At 37.8% G+C, this 18,425-nt stretch overlaps 1 protein-coding gene across 1 annotated transcript in view; it reads right to left on the minus strand.

The window, feature by feature from the left end:
* LOC106882252 (tetraspanin-5) overlaps positions 1–18,425 on the minus strand; it is a 150,812-nt gene that overhangs the window by 891 nt on the left and 131,496 nt on the right. Inside the window, exons 6-7 of the mRNA XM_089351988.1 lie at positions 14,102–14,222; positions 1–9,808 (exon numbers count right to left, since the gene is read on the minus strand). The exon at positions 1–9,808 is cut by the window's left edge and continues 891 nt beyond it. Coding sequence (XP_089208114.1) covers positions 14,145–14,222 — 78 coding nt within the window. The 3' untranslated portion in view covers positions 1–9,808; positions 14,102–14,144. The remainder of the gene's footprint in view (positions 9,809–14,101; positions 14,223–18,425) is intronic.

Below are 18,425 nucleotides of genomic sequence, written 5' to 3' on the forward strand. Positions count from 1 at the left end.
TGACCATGGCAAGATCTGAACACAGAACATAAAAATTCAGAACAAATAAAACCACAAGGTATTTTGTCCAATTCTCTAGTGATTCTGCCAATCTACTCCGCTTATTATTATTATTATTATTATTATTAATAATAATAATAATGTAAAAATTATAAAAGAAAAACTAGAGTTTTTCATGAGTTACCTATGGCATCAATGCATTGACAGCTAAGTTGAAATTATGGAATATTACATGCTGGACAGCTTTGATCTTAATATATAATGGAATGTCAAAATAGTATTTGCCTGAAGTTGTTAAAAATTAAAAACAAAAAAGAAAATCATAAACCCTTATTCGCATAATACAATACACTTATTATATAATGAATATGAATTATATCTAAATTTCTTTTGGAGACTTATCACTAAAATATGAGATTTGTAGATAGAACTAACTCATACTTTTTGTTCAGTATTCAATATAAGGTTTCAACTGATAAGTATTCAGCTACATTTGAACTCACAACTGTTACTTCTAAGAATAATTTTTTTGTTTTTCTTTATATATAAGTATTCTTAACCATTCAGCCACAACTCATTGAAAACTCAAAGCTAACAAGTTCAAACCCAACCAAGAAAGTTGTGTGTGTGTGTGTGTGTGAGAGAGAGAATGGAAGAATCTGAAGAACAATTGAGAGAAACATATACAGATCAGAATATGGTGTAAGGATATAGAAACACAAAAGCAGACATTAATACTGTGAAAATTGTAAATTTTAAGTTATTGCATCTTTGTAATGAAAATCTAGAATTCTTGACCAAGTTTTGGCCTTCCAACTACAGGGTTGGCACTTTGTATCCTTTGATTGACCTTGCATGCCTGGTGTCCTTCGTTAGCATACTTAACTATAAACAACTCTTGTAGACCTACATACAAACTTGTAGCAAAGTAGGGGGGAAATACAGCTCACTGCAAGAAACAGTATACATGTGGTGGAGAGAGGTAGTGCAGCTGACAAGTTGTTTTGTTAAATTCCATTGCAATGCTGAGCTTCAAACTTTTTGCAGGTTTATTATAATGCAATGGTAAACCTCCATGGTATAATGGCAAAATGCAAACAGCAAGCTTCGTTTTCACTCTCTTGTGTAATCCTCTCTCTAATAAGCACAAGGTGGAGAGGGCTAGTCAGATACATCAAGCCCAATGCTCAACTGGTGCTTATTTTATCAACCCCACAAAGATGAAAAGCAAAGTCAACCTTAGCAGTATTTGAACTCAGAATGTAAAAGCCGGAAGAAATGCCATGAAGCCTTCGTCTGATGTTCTAATGATTCTGCCAGCTTACCACCACTCTTTCGCATAATATAATGGTAAATCTGTCTAGTAACTGTTTCCTCTAAGATGGATAATTTCTCCTTTGATTTTTGCTATTTTATACATTATTTACAATTGACGGATATTTGTCCACATCTTGTTTGTTGTTACCACAACGTTTCGGCTGATTTACTCTCCAGCCTTCCTCAGGTGTCCTGGAGGAATTTTGAACTCAACCCTGGGTTCTCATTCCTAAGGTACATTTTGCTGATGTTACTACTATTATTATTATTATTATTATTTATTCAAGGCACTGAGTTCAATTCCAGGCTGTACCTTGAATAAATAATAATAATATCAGCAAAAAATACTTTAGGAATGAGAACCCAGTGCTAGGTTCAAAATTCCACCAGAACACCTGATGAAGGCTGGAGAGTAAATCAGCCGAAATGTGGTAACAATAAACAAGATGAGGACATATATCTGTCCAATGTAAATAATGTACAGAATTCCTCATCTCTAAAATATAGAACAGTATTTGCTATTTTATTTTCATCTTTTAGTGATGAGGGAATGCAGTGGCCAGGACTGTTTACAGGGCCTCTGAGATTGATGGGAGGAAGAGAAGAAGGCATCCTAAAATGGGAAACTTGGTCTGACTGCTTGCAATGGAGTGGACTCTGCTAAAGACACCCAAAGTCCCAAGTGTAGTTGGTAAACCAGGTGATGGATTAAGACTACCACCCAGGAAGGCCATCATAGGATTTTATCTCAAAACGTAAACAGCAAGGATAAATACCACAAGGAATCTAGTTTGACGTTCTTACAGTACCACCAATCCACTATTCTGGATTAGTATTTTTTTTTTTAATCCTGAAAGGATAAAATGTTTGTGGACCTTGGTGGGATTTGAACTGAGTGCAGACAATTGTAACTTAAAAAAAGAAAAAGAAAAAGAAAAAAAGACTAGAATTTGACTCAATTTGTTTGTCACATATGTATGACAAAATATTGGATGGCTTTGGTTATGGAAAGAAAAAAAAATGAGGGGATCTATAATTTCAGAAGTAAATAGCAAATTCTATATTTATTCTTGAGGTGGGGGGTGGGAGCTTTGGACCAGGAATCAAACTCACACTAAAGACTTGATTTGTGAGGCACTTACCTCTTGCTAATCAGCGCTGAGGTAAATAATATAATGAAAACAAAACCACGAGATTATGCAGTCACTCAGCCTGCTAGACATAGCAGCTGTATCTCCCTCAGATCATACTCTATCGTCTTAGGACATATGTCCAGGACTACATTGTCCAGTAACAAAAATATGGGTTGTTCAAGGCTGGAACATCTTTGATTATAAGTTTGCTCAATTAGGGCTTACCCGGAGCGAAACAACAACAACAAACAACAACAACAAAAGAACAAATGCAAATGCTAGAATGTTGGGTTTGAATGTTGGGTTTTTTTGGTTTTCTTTTTGTATTTCACTAACTTCTGTAATTAACCAATTACTACCTGCCCTGACTTGTAACTTATTCATGGAAAATATATGTAAACTAATACGAATTGTTTGATTTAGGCACAAGGCCAGCAATTTTAAAGGGAGGTAGTTCATTAATACCACTAACTCTAGTAGTACATGACTGGTATTTTATTTCATTGACCCCAGGAGGATGAAAAGCAAAGCTGACAACAGAACATAAAGAGCCAGAAAAAAAAATATTGCAAGACATTTCTTCTGATGCTCCAATGATTCTGTCAATCCATTGCTCTGAACACGGTGGGATTTGATTTTAAGAACATAAAGTAATGGTAATAATTACAACAATTATTATTATTACCGTCATTATAATTATTATTACTGGGAAGTTATTTTCAGTGTTTTGGATTAATTTATAAACAAGAGAAAATTAAAAACAAAACGAAAATCTGAAAAACAATAACAAAAATACAAAGCTAATTGGATTATATTGAACATAAGCAATGCACAGCAGACATAACAAGCTATGGAGAAGTATAATCAACAAATCATAATTATGAAACATTGGTTATCATTGCCATTCTTGATGGCATTTAGACAACTTCACTGGTATGAGTTATCTTTTCTTCATTTCTGCTAACTTAATTTCTTCAGCTCTTCCACCCACACCTTCCCACCTTATGCAAACGTGTGTGTGTGTGTGTGTGTGTGTGTTAAAAACGGACTTAAATGAGGCAGGATTTTAAAGCCAGATGATTTTTATTTCCAGTTGTAAACTTTTACCTATTTTCCAAGTAAGTGATTTTTTAAATATATTTTTTCTTTTATTCCACAAGTTTTTTTGAAAGTGCAGAGCCAAGGATATAATGTCAACAAGAAGTGCAAACATCATATAAATGTTTTGTTCGGATGGTGACAAGCAAAGCTCAGAATAACATTCATACACATATGGACACATATACAACAGGCTTCTGAAGAGTTTCTATCAAGGAATTTTACTCAAAAGACATTGGTTGACTCAGAGCTATAGCAAGAGACACTTTTCCAAGATGCCATGCTGTGGGACTGAACCCAAAATTACATGGTCGGAAAGCAAACTTCTTAACCATAGAGCCATTCCTGTACCTACTGATAGTGACAATGCATGAGAGTAATTTTACTCTTTTACTATTAAATATACTTTTCTATAAAGACAAATGCACTCACTCCACATCTCTGAGAAAGTTATCGAAATTGTTATAGTTATTTTGATATTTGCATACAACAACACATACCATGTGTGTGTGTTATTGTTTTTAAGTCTATTCTCCCAAGCTGACATGGGTGAGAGCAGTGTTTCTCAAGATGAGGTGGAAGTAAGTAACAAGTGAATAAAACTTAATATGTTGCTATATAACTTGTCTGTTAATAGTGGGGATGCATTTTTTTTTTCCTTTGAAAATCAAAGTGGGATGCAAGAGAAACACTGGGTTAAATCAAAATTTTACTGAGGCAAATTTTTCCATAGCTGAATGCTCTTCCTGTCACACAACCATAGAACAGTTGTTCATGGGAGAAAGTAAACAATGTCACTGTCTTTCACTCAGCATGTCGTTAACTTATGTTGAATCAACATTTATGCTCTCACACATGCATGCACACAATGAGCTTCCTTGCAGTTTCCGTGCACCAATTTCACCCAAGGTGTTGGCTGAGCTGAAGTCACAGTAGAAAACACCAGCTTTCAGTGCCATACTGTGAGATTGAACTTAAAACCGTGTTGTTGTGAAAAAAAAAATGTAACCATGCAGTCATGCCTATGCATTGGTGTGTGCATGTGTGTTAGGAAGCAGATGTGAATTGGAGGGATATGCTGAGCAGTTACCTGAAGATGGGAAAAGCAGGGACATAGAAATGAACTCAAGCAGATGTGATGTCTGGAAACAAGAATATGATGCTGCTTCCAAATCATAAAACACATCAATGATGTAACTCATGGTCAGTCATGGCTAACAGGAGCTTAGATGTGTGTGTGGTGTGTGTGTGTGTGTGTGTGTGTGTGTGTGTGTGTGTGTGTGTGTGTAACTTAGTTTGATTCTGTTTCAAACAATATTAATAAAGTCCAAATAATAACAGCAATATTAAGAGGGAGCTTGGGATGTCATATGACTGCTATCAGCCAAATAGCCATTAAAGACATCCTGGTTAACTTCACCAGGTCAACAGTTTTAATTAACCTCATTTTGTTTCCGCACCAACATCTTTTTGCAGTTTAAGGAATGAAAGAAAGTAGTATGGTGACAAGGAAGAGTGAGAGGGGAAAGAACAGATGCAAAAATAATTTGGGAAAAATACATGAACCGTATTTCATACATAGACATTTTTGTTCAACTTCTAAAAATATTAAAACTTTAGTTTTCTTTCTTGAGGCTCAATATCCTGACTCTGTAATGTGTGCATGTAGTATGTTGTGTGTGTGTGTGTGTGTGTGTGTGTGTGTGTGCGTGTGCATGTGCGCATGCACACACTTGGAAGTAGAAATGAGAGAAAGAGTACTGAATATATGTAGAGTTTCAAAGACCCCTCCACCCAAGCAAGTTTGTCTATTCATTTTCTAGTCACACACAGCAAAAAAAAAAAAAAAAAGTGAAGCAGTGGAATATTTCATACACACATATAGATAGGTATACACATATAAAAATACATGTGCTTCGGAGTGTATGTATGTCCATATCTGTGTGTGTGTGTTTATACCCTCTTCACAACATTCAATTTGAGAATTTTAAAGTAAATTATTTACTTCTCAATTTCTATGCCAGGAGATATATTTATTAAGTCAAGACTCAACTCACCAAATGCAAACTTATCTCGCATGTCCTCTCTTAATGCAGTTTTTCAGCCTCACCGTTTATGTTCCTGTTCCCCCAAAATCTCTTACCTCAATTCTTACACTGCACTTAATCTAAAATAAAAATTCATCATTTTCACATCTGCTTCCCATTCTTGCATTGGTGGTACAGCTCATCACAAGTTAAGTCAGTTCTTATTCAGTTACTATCCTCCTAGCAGGTAGCAGCTCAAAACATTCCATTTTGGGCTTGGTTTCTGAAGTCGGATACCCTTCCTAACATCAACTACTTTATCGAGTATACCAGGAGCATTTTACCATGTCATGGCATGAGCTCTAGAGAGGCAATCATGTGTTCGGACAGATTAATATTAATACTTTCTACCATAGGCACAAGGCCCGAAATTGTTGGGTGGGGGGGAAGGGGCTAGACAATTACATCGACCCTAGTTCTTGACTGGTACTTATTTCATCAACCCTAAAAAGATGAAAAGCAAAGCCAACCTTGGTGGAATTTGAACTCAGAACATAAAGATGGATGAAACGCCACTAAGCATTTTGTCCAGCATGCTAACGATTCTGCCAGTTCACCACCTTAATAAGAATAATAATAATTCTTTCTACTGTATACACAAGGCTAAGAATTTTGGGGTGGGAGTAATGAAAGGGTCAGTCAATGACATCTACCCAAACATTGAACAGGTACTTTATTTCATTTATCCTAAAATGATGAAAGGCAAAGTCAACCTTGGTAACATTTGAACTGAATAATAAAAATAATAATCCTTCCTTATTTTGAGAAAAGACCAGCAATTTGAGGCATGAAGAAGTCAGTTACATTGTCCCCAGTGTTCAACTAGTACTTATTTTATGAAACCCCAAAAGGACGAAAGGCAAAGTCAACCTTGGCAGAATTTGAACTCAGAGTGCAAAAGCCGGAAGAAATGTCCCAAAGCATTTTGTTGGGGGTGATAATGATTCTACCAGCTCACCACCACAATAATAGTAATAATAATAATAATAATGATTTAAGCACAAGGCTAGCAATTTTGAGGAGAGAGGGTTAGATGAGCTTGTCAACCTTAGTACATGACTGATAACCGTTTCCATTGAACCCAGAGGGATGAAAAGCAAAGTTGACCACTGTAAGATTTGATCACAGAACATAGCAAATAGGAAGAAATTCAACAAATAAATTTTTTCTGATGTTGTAAAGATTCTGTCAATGCACTATAATAATAATTATATACCAATAATAATAATAATATTGTACATAAGCATATGTCCAAAATTGGTTGAGGGTGTGGTTATCATCTATTCAGTCACTCACAGCATTTGACTGGTACTTTATTTTATAAGAAAAAAACAAAATTACCCCAAGAGGGCTGGAAATTATATTGTAATGTCAACTAAATATTGCAAGGCATTTAGTCATCCAGCTTCTGCCAATTCTTCCAACAACCACATTTAGTATAAGAGCAACATCAATAATAATTTGCAACAAATCAACCACAGTACCAACCCCACACCCAGATGAAGCAAGTGAGCCTGGGGCTGTAAGTTAACTGGAAAAAAAAAATCAATTCCTATTTGCTGACTGGAGGTGGTAGTTAGTTTATTGAACCTGGTAGGAATAAATGGCAAAGTTAACCCTGCTGGAATCAAAACTCAGGACGGAGATGAACACAATTAAATACCATTTGGTATATTTTTTTGTGTGTGTCCAATCCTCTACTGATTCAGCCAAATCCAATTAAAGAACAATTGAAGACAACAGACATATGGTAATATACTACTTCTTTCTGCACACACAGATTATTATTATTATTATTATTATTATTATTATTATATTATCATTGAATGAGGACGCATGGCCTAGTAGTTAGGGTGTTACACTCATGATCACGAGATCATGGTTGTAATTCCTGGACTGGCTGGTGTGTTGTTTTCTTGAGCAAAGCAATTCATCTTACATTGCTCTGCAGTCCCTTTAACGCCTGACGTGTGATACACTGTGAACCTGTATTTGTGCAGGCTGTTCTGCAAAAACTGAGCACTCATACATTGCCTCAGACAGGAGAGTTCATCATTATTGAGTGAGAGAGTAATGCATGCCATCAAAATGACATTGGAGTACAAATATACAAAGCTCAACATACTCATCATGACTACTTGTCTGATAAGGGTACAACCATATGTGCATGACAGGATGACCTCATATCAGGATAAACCATGCATGACCTTGCAGTGGTGGGAGGGCTAGTTAGAATTTTCTTCTGGTTGAGTAGCCCATCCTGCTCAAAAGGTCCCTAAATAAGGGTCACTTAAGGATGGTGAACAAAACACCCTTGTTTCCAGGACTGAATTATTCAAACCACAAAGAATTCCTCTCAACACATGGCTATAATGCTTCCCCACTGCTCCTGTTCATGATCAGAGATGCACATATCAACAGCTATGGACATGCTCAACTGGTTACGGTCAAGCAACTGACAGGCAAATCTGTGGTGGTATTGAGCAGAATATTTGCTGTAGCCCATCTTTTACTTATTATTATTAGGGCAAAATGGTAAGAATATCAGAGAAAAAGCTTTGGGAATTTCTTCCTGCTTTTTACCTGAATTCAAATAATGTTGAAGTTAACTTTGTCATTTATCCCCACAAGGGGGTCAATAAAGAAGCAGCCTAATGCTGTCCACTAATGCTCTCCTCCTCACAATTGCTAGCCTTGTACCTAAATTAGAAGCATTGTTATTATTATTCAGGAGCTGAGAAATTGAAAGTTTCATTTGTAACACTTATGAATAGAGGAGGGCCATTTTTCTTGAGTGTGAAAAAGCACACTAGGAATATGTGAAAAGTGAAGCAAAAACAACATGAAATCAGAAAAAAAAAAAAAAAAAAAAAAAGTGGGAACTTGGATTAAATCACAACTCGTGTAGACCCTGCAATCTTTAGTCATCAATATAAAATGAAAAAGATACAAATGCTTGAAAGCATAGTCTTGTAATGTAAAGCCATGCTTGCATGCTTGTTTCTTCAGTAGGTCAGTAGGTAGTGTGGTTGGTTGGCAATGAGACGCTATTTTTTTCCTTCATCTTATGTACTTGCTTTCATGTATTGATGAAATGGATGAATGGGATCTTTTATAAAAAAAAAAAAAGCAACAAAAAACGTTTTTTTTTAACACCTATATTCATTAACTTGATGGTAGGGAGAATTATTTACAAATGCACCCAAGTCTTTCCATATTTCACCCTCTTTCTTCCTCTTTTGCCTAACTTTCAAATATGTATGTGTGAGTGTATGTAATATGTGTGTGTGTGTGTGTAAATTCACACTACCTGTGGAATGTTGCTAATATGTACTATATTTTCAATGGTCCTATTTTGTCATGTTCTTCGCAAAAAAAAAAAAAAAAAAATTTTGATAGGCACAAGGCCACACATGTGGAGTGAGGGGGGAGGAGGAGGGAAGGGGGGCATGGTCGATTACATTGACCCCCCCCCACTCCAGTACTTGACTGGTACTTTATTTAATCAATCCATCCACCCCCACCTTAGAAGGATGATAAACAAAAGGGGACCTCAGCAGGATTTGAACTCTGAACGTGTAAAAGTGGGACATAACTAAAAACTGCAAGGCATTTTTGCCCAGTGTTCCAAAGATTCTGTCACTCCATCCTGTCGTTTAAAGAAAAGGAAAATGAATGGTAATGATAACAATAAATAAAGACAAATACATGTAGAATCTGAGAGGGAGAGAGAGAGAGAGAGAGAGAGAGAGGATGTCAATGTCATGGTGTTGGTTATAGCTGTATAACTGTCCTTGATAAATGAAGAAAAAAATAAACAACAAACTGTTTCTTGTAGAAGGGTCTATATGCCCTTTTCTAACCATGAACATACAACCCTGTAATTCATATATATATATGTGTATGTATATATATATATATATATATATATATATGCTTGTATGTGTATGTGTGTGTGTGTGTGTGTGTGTGTGTGTGTATATATATATATATATATATATTTATATATGAATGTAGGCTCTCAATGCTACCTCTTCATAATGCTGTGATTCCAAACAACTGCCTTTACAGCATTACACACATGAGCAGACATGCATGCACACATACACACGCACATGCACTCACACAAACAGTTTATCAGCAATATTTCTGTGCATAGAATATTCCCGGAATCTGGAAAGAGAGAAGAAAAAGGAAGCTTTATACGTGAATATTCAGTATATGAATATACATATGTATGTGTGTGTGTGCATAGATAACTGTGTGTGTGGGAATGTACATACATACATAGATAAATGAATATATATGTGCATACATATTATATACCTACACATACAGATATGTATGTGTGTATATATATATATATATATATAGTTCTATCTCATTCCAGGGTGAAAAACTAGAGGTAGTCGATAGCTTCCGCTATCTGGGCGACCAAGTTAGTAGTGGGGGTGGGTGCGCTGAAAGTGTAGCTGCTAGAATAAGAATAGCCTGGGCAAAGTTTAGAGAGCTCTTACCCCTGCTGGCGACAAAGGGACTCTCACTCAGAGTAAAAGGCAGACTGTATGACGCATGCGTACGAACAACCATGCTACATGGCAGTGAAACATGGGCTGTAACTGCTGAGGACATACGTAAGCTCGCAAGGAATGAAGCCAGTATGCTCCGTTGGATGTGTAATGTCAATGTGAATACCCGTCAGAGTGTAAGTATCTTGAGAGAAAAGCTGAACATTAGAAGCATCAGTTGTGCCGTGCAACAGAGACGATTGCGCTGGTATGGACATGTGGTGAGAATGGAGGAGGATAGCTGCGTGAAAAAGTGCCACACCCTAACAGTTGAGGGAACCCGTGGAAGAGGTAGGCCCAGGAAGACCTGGGCTGAGGTGGTGAGGCAAGACCTTCGTACATTGGGCCTCACCGAGGCGATGACTACGGACCGAGACCTTTGGAAATGGGCTGTGCGTGAGAAGACCCGGCAAGCCAAGTAAGATCGTTGCCAGTGCCCCTGGACTGGTTCTTGTGCGGGTGGCACATGAGATGCACCATTTTGAGCGTGGCCGTTGCCAGTACCGCCTGACTGGCTCCTGTAGGATTTTCGAGCGAGATCGTTGCCAGTGCCCCTGGACTGGCTTGTGCGGGTGGCACATAAAAGACACCATTTCGAGCGTGGCCGTTTTCGTGCGGGTGACACGTAAAAGCACCCACTACACTCTCTGAGTGGTTGGCGTTAGGAAGGGCATCCAGCTGTAGAAACTCTGCCAAATCAGACTGGAGCCTGGTGTTGCCATCCGGTTTCACCAGTCCTCAGTCAAATCGTCCAACCCATGCTAGCATGGAAAGCGGACGTTAAACGATGATGATGATGATGATGATGATATATATATATATACAAGAGAGAAAGAGACATAAATGTACACATACATATAGGTATGTATGTATGTATGTATGTATGTGTGTATATATATATATATATATATATATATATATATATATATTTATTTATTTATTTATTATGGGTTTCAGCCAAGTGGCTGTGGTCATGCTGGAGCACCACCGTGATTTTCTGTCTTTATGCTTTGCTCTCTTCACGTTCCTTGCATGGCTCTTCTCCTGCACCTGATATAGTTCAATCAAGAGTTTTGATGGCACATCTGGTGTATAAGAGAATTTTACATCGCTGCCCTAAACTGTGTTTCATTTCGAGCCATTGGTTCGTCTGGTATCATGGAGAGGAAAGCGTCAAGTTTTGTCTTGAAGACCTCCACATCCATGTCTTGCAGGTCTCTCAAATGTTTTGGCAGGGCATTGAAGAGCTGAGGTCCTCTGAAACCGAGGCTGCTGCAGTATCTTGTTCTTATGTGAGATGCAGTGGACGGCACCTTTGGCACCATGCAGTGGTGACCCGTGCAGGCATTCCTGTAGTACTTGATGCCAAAGTTTGGCACCAGTCCTTCCAGTATTTTTCATATGTATATTATTACATATCTCTCCCGCCTGCGTTCCAGGGAGTAGAAACCTAGTGCCTGCAGTCGCTCCCTGTAGTTCATCTGCTGGACTGTGGCGATCTTTTTTGTATAGTGCCTCTGAATTGCCTCGAGTTCTGCTGTCCGTTTGACACTGTGTGGTGACCACAACTGAGAGCAATAGTCTAATATATATATATATATATAGTTTTAGGGAAAAAAAAACAAGTTTCAAGAACTCATCGATGAAAATCCACTATCACATATACAAAAATTAATAATTAAAAGCACAATAAATGAGTATAATATAAAACAAAGTAAATATCATAAGATAAAGATAAAATGACTACACGTGTTTCATAACTAATTTTCAAATAGAATGGAAATTTAAATCGATTAAAATCAATTGAAATTATCGAAAATAAATTCTATTCAAAAATATAGCCAATCGTCAGGTCAATAATTGTACATATATGTACATTCATAAACATACATACATGCAGAAACTCTTTCTTCTATCTCTCTCTCTCTCACACACACACAGGCATAAGCATGGATATTTAGTTAAGAATTTCACTTAACAACCACATGGCTCTGAGTTCAGTCCCACTGAACAGTACTCTGGCAAGTGTCTTAGCTCTAGGCCAATCAAAGCCATGTGAGTGGATTTGGTGAACAAACAAAAATAAAATCCATTGTTTGTGGTTGATGGGGTGCACATGTATGTTTGTGTGTTTGTTTAACATTTTATTCTTCAACTTGTTTTAGTCACTTGACTGCAGCCATGCTGGAGCACTACCACAAAGGCTTTATTTTAGTCGAAGAATCTACCTCAGGACTTATTCTTTGTAAGCCTGGTAATCATTCTATTGGTCTCTTTTGCTGAACTGCTAAGTTACAGGGATGTAAACACACCAACATTGGTTGTCAAGCAATGGTGGTGGGGGGGACAAATAAACACAAAGACACACACATAGATATATATCAAACGGGCTTCTTTCAGTTTCCATCTACCAAATCTATTCACGAGGCTTTGGTTGGCCCGAGGCTATAGTAGAAGACACATGCCCAAGGTACCATACAGTGGGACTGAACCCGCAACCGTGTAGTTGGGAAGCAAGCTTCTTGCCACACAGCCACACCTGCACTCAGCTACAAGCAGTGACACAAATGTCAAATGGTTTTAGAGGTAAGTTGAGGAATAGATTTGAACACACATAATAGAGGATGAATCTAAATCTGTTGCAAGCATTTGGACCAGGCCTGAGGACACTGACCTTCATCTCTCCCTAACTCCCTCCCATCTGTCACAGAGTCCTTAAAAAGGGGTCATGGATAAAAAGGGTAAAGACCCCCTTAGGTCATCAATGACCATGGGATTGCACCTAGAAAGTTAACCTCCAATGCACAAGTCCAGGCAAGGTTGTTTATGGAAGACCAGCAGTCGCCCATGTAAACAAGCCTCCCTTCTCCATGTTACCGATGCTATCCAAGGAAAAGGCAAAGGTTGATATAGCTTGGCATCAGTGATGTCACAACTCATTTCTACAGCTGAGTGGACTGGAACAGTGTGAAATAAAGTGTCTTGCTCAAGAACACAACTCACAGCCCAGTCTGGGAATTGAACTCACTACCTCATGGTTGTGATCCTGATGATCTAACCACGGAGCCATCTGACTAAAAATATAAAGAAAAAAATTTACTTTGAAGCATTACTTTGCTTTTTTTTTTTAATAAGAACTACAGAATTGAATTGAAGTTGTAACAGTTGAGTTACAGAAAGAGCATTTTTGAATGCTTGTATGGGGACCTTGCATGTATTACAAAAAAAGAAAAAAAGTGGGTGGTCTTTTATTCTGCTGGCCTTCTAAAACGCAAAGCAGCCAGTTGCAATGTGAACAAGAAACAAACATCTATAGGCGCAGGAGTGGCTGTGTGGTAAGTAGCTTGCTTACCCACCACATGGTTCCGGGTTCATTCCCACTGTGTGGCACCTTGGGCTAGTGTCTTCTACTATAGCCTCGGGCCGACCAAAGCCTTGTGAGTGGATTTGGTAGACGGAAACTGAAAGAAGCCTGTCGTATATATGTATGTATGTGTGTGTATATGTTTGTGTTTGTCCCCCCCAGCATTGCTTGACAACCGATGGTGGTGTGTTTACGTCCCCGTAACTTAGCAGTTCAGCAAAAGAGGCCGATAGAATAAGTACTAGGCTTCCAAAGAATAAGTCCTGGGGTCGATCTGCTCGACTAAAAGGCGGTGCTCCAGCATGGCCGCAGTCAAATGACTGAAACAAGTAAAAGAGTAAAGAGTATCTGATCAATGCTTCACTGAAACAGTGACAAGTAAAATTTTGGAATGTCAACATCCGCATCAGCATTCACACACATACTCACAGGCGTGTGTGTGTGTGTGTGTGTGTGTGCGTGTGGAACAGAGCAGATTAACTTTCCTTCAGACATCAATTCACTCATACCAATTATTCTCACAGAGGTTCTTACATTTTTGAGGAACAGACAACTAAGAGCTGTAAGTCAACATTACTCAGAAGGTATAGTACCATAATGTTCGTTGTGCTTGGATATCACTTCGTAAGTTCTGTGCAAAACAAATACCAAGAATCTAAAAAGAAAATAAAAGGGAAATGGAAAAATTAGACATGAGACATGATAATTACAATTTCAAGAAAATTATAGGAAACTAAGGATAGAATGCAATTTGGAACTTAACCCATTAGTATTTAACCAGCCATATCAGGCACAAATATTCTCCCTTTTTTTATGTTCAAACCAGCCGGATTTGACCTCTTACACTTACCCTACAGTGTCATTGTAAAAATAAACAATCACATCGTCAAAATCTTGAAGCTATGAGGTAACGCATGATTAATTCAAAACAATACGAGTAAATAAGCATTACATTTGACAGAATAATTTGAATGCTAAAGGGTTAATACAGTTGATAATTTTTTACTTGAAAAACTCCAAAACCTGAGATTCTTTCAAATGAGAGAAGCATCACAAATAGGGTGTTAACAATACTTTTAAAAGAAATGGTGTTGTTTATAAGCATACAAAAAAAATAAAAGTGTAAAGAGGCAAAGAGATGTGTAGCCATTTTGTATAGATGACAAACTGAATTTGAGATCATCCTTACAATTTGTAGATAAAAACTCCTTCTAAAGGTGGTGTCTAAAATCTAAAAAAAAAAGGCACAAAAAACAAAAGATAACACCAATAAGCTCAATTATCTGCTGGTGCCACATAAAAAAGCATCCAGTACATTTTGTGAAGTGGTTGGTGTTAGGAAGGGCATCCAGCCATAGAAGCCAGCCAAAACAAACGACTGGAAGAACCTGATGCAGCCCTCCAACTTGCCAGCTCTAACAAAACTGTCCAACCCATGCCAGCATGGAAAAACATATGTTAAATGATGATGGTGATGAACACAAGGATTTGTTAGAGTGAAATAAACATGAAACATTCCCAAAGTGAAGTTGTTATGTGTACAAAACTGGACTAGCACTAAATTTATATAAAACTACATTTACAGTATAAAATATAAACTACATCATCTTTTAACGTCCACTCTTCCATGGATCAGACAGAATTTGTCAAAGCAAATTTTCTACAGCCAGATGGCCATCCTTTTTCCAGCCCTCACCTATGTCCAAGCATGGTAATATTTCCCATGGCCAAAGCGGCATCATCAACATGCTGGGGAAAATGCTGTGGTATTTCACGTCATTACATTCTGAGTTCAAACTCCATCGAGGTCAACTTTGCCTTTCATTTTTGGGGGTCGATAAATTAAGTACCAGTTGAACACTAGAGTCAATGAAATCAACTTACTCCTCTAAAATTGTTGGCCTTGTGCCAAAATTTGAAATCCAATATTTCTGCTGACCTGACATTTTTCATAGAAGACTGGAAACAAGCAACCTGACTCATTTACAGCCCTCACATAATATCTAGATAAGGGTACACACACATGCACACACACAGAGTTCCTTTCAGTTTCTATCTACCAAAAACCCACTTACAAGGCTTTCATCAGCATGAGACTATAGAAGATACTTCCCCAAGGTGCTATCTAGTAGGACTGAACCCAAGACCCCATGGTTGAGAACAAGCCTCTTCATCACACAACCACACCTGCAACATGAAATGAAAATGGATAATGTGCTAAGACTTGGAACCCACAACCAAGCTGCCCCATTTTATAGTTGTAAATATATATAGGCATAGGGGTGGCTGTGTAGTAAATAAATAAATTTATTAATCCAATTTACATCAAATATTTTTTTCCCCGATTACAATAAGTAAAGATTACTAAAAACATTTTTCAGAAATTGCATAAAAAAAGAGAAAAATTAGGCATGAGATATCAAATGTGGTGTGCAAGAGAGACAACTGCGCTGGTATGGTCATGTGATGCATATGGACAAGGGCAGCTGTGTAAAGAAGTGCCAATCTGTGGAGGGAACCTGTGGTAGGGGTAGACCCAGGAATACATAGGGCTAGGTGGTGAAGCATGATCTTCGAACTTTGAGCTTCACAATGGCAATAACTGAGATCTTTGGCATTATGTCGAGCTTGAAGAAGACCTATGAAGCCAAGCAAAATCAGTCATGGCAGATATTGGTGTCGCACTAATGGCACCTGTGCTGGTGGCATGTAAAAGCATCTATTACACTCTCAGAGTAGTTGGCATTAGGAAGGGCACCCAGCTGCAGAAAGCCTACCAAACCAGACTGGAGTCTGGTTCAGTCTTCCAGCTCGCCAGCCCTGGTCAAACCGTCCAACCCATGCCAGCATAAACAACAGATGTTAAATGACGATGAGGATGGATACACACACACACACGTCATGACGGTGTCATGTAAATAGAACCTATGCTGGTGACATGTAAAAAGCACCCATTACACTGTCAAAGTGGTTGGCATTAGGAAGACAACGCCAAATCAGACTGGAACTGTCTAACCCATACCAGTATGGAAAGTGGATGTTGCATGATGATGATGTATATATATCTATGTGTGCATGTCTTTATGTCTGTGTTTGTCCCCACCACTGCTTGACATCTGGTGTTGGTGTGTTAACGTCCCCATAATCTAGCAGTTCAGCAAAAGACAACCAACAAAATAAGTACTAGGCTTTAAAAAAAAAAGTCTTGCAGTCGGTTTGTTCAACTAAAACCCTTCAAGGCGGTGCTCCAACATGGCTGCAGTCAAAAGTGATTGAAACAAGATAAGAGATACCTTCATTCTGAAATCTGAAACACTTCTGGTTCCAAGGACTTTAGATAAAGGATTACCAAAATCACTTTCAATGTTCAAGGAAAATAGATGGTGGAAAATAAAAACAATGTTACTTGGGATATAATAGTTGTGATGTTAGATCATCATCATCATCGTTTAACGTCCGCTTTCCATGCTAGCATGGGTTGGACGATTTGACTGAGGACTGGTGAAACCGGATGACAACACGAGGCTCCAATCTAAATTTGGCAGAGTTTCTACAGCTGGATACCCTTCCTAACGCCAACCACTCAGAGAGTGTAGTTAGATGAATGAAAAAATTTCTTTTGATGTAAGGGGCAGACATTGCAGCATGGTTAAAAAGTTTGCTTCATAATCGCATGGTTTCAAGTTCAGTCCCACTGCGTGACATCTTTGAGAAATAGCGTGGACTGTAACTCCAGTTTGACCAATGCCTTTTGAGTGAATTTGATGGAAACTGCCCAAAGCTCATTGTGTGTGTATTTGTATATCAGTCAGAGTATGTATGTTAGCGTGAATGTGTGTGTGTGTTTATCAGAGTATATATGGTAGTGTGTGTATTTGTATATCAGTGTGTGTATGTGTATGTATTTGTATATCAGTGTTTGTATATCAGAATATGTATGTTAGTGTAAATGTGTGTTTATCAGAGTTTATATGGTAGTGTGTGTGTGTTTGAAAATCTGAGTATATATGGTAGTATGTGTGTGTGTGTGTGTATATATATATACATTAGAGAAAGAGTATGTGTGTGTGAATTAGTGTATATGTATATGTATGTGCACATTTTTATGTTTATCTCTCATAGCTTGAAAGCTGAGGTAGACTTGTTTATGAACCTGTAACTTAGCTGTTTGGTAAAAAAAAAAAAAAGAAACCAACAGAAAAACATTAAACTAAGTAAGTGCTATGGTCAATTTGATCTAATAAACACTTCATGGTGGTGCCCCAGCATGGCCACACACTCATGAGTGAAACAAGTAAAAGAATAAAAGAATATCCATGAAGATTTCTAAATAAGCTAAGGCTGGCATTTTATCCAAGTGGCTAAATCCAAGTGGTTAAATGTCAGCTTTATGCACAGCTCTTGGTGTTATTTAGTACCAGATCAGTTCTGACTATGGAGAATAATGATTAAAGGTGCATGTGACTACATTATGAGTCTTTCCCTTTTTATAAGAGAACTGAATGTGATTTGGGTAAAATTTTAACTGTTATTTCTAATAGTTTATGACCACATAGAAGCTGTCGTTGGTTCACTCTATGTGAGTCATGGCTTGTGGAGACATTTACAATCATTGTTATGAAATCTATAAAGGTCACAGAATATCAGAAGTGGTAGATGTGAGAACTAAATGTCTTCAAGTAATTTAGTATGGTCGCTCACAGTTCAATCTTATCAGAGTGTAATTTGCCTTCCATCCATCGGGTACCGATAAAATATTCCCCACCACTCTTTTTCTGGTACTTGCTGGGCCTGGAGGATGAGGGAGAGCCCATGATCTTTGCAGGCACTCTGAGAGCAATGAGGTTGATGCTTTCAA

The sequence above is a fragment of the Octopus bimaculoides genome, chromosome 5 (assembly GCF_046866305.1).
Source record: "Octopus bimaculoides isolate indiv1 chromosome 5, ASM4686630v1, whole genome shotgun sequence".
NCBI classification, from domain to species: domain Eukaryota; kingdom Metazoa; phylum Mollusca; class Cephalopoda; order Octopoda; family Octopodidae; genus Octopus; species Octopus bimaculoides.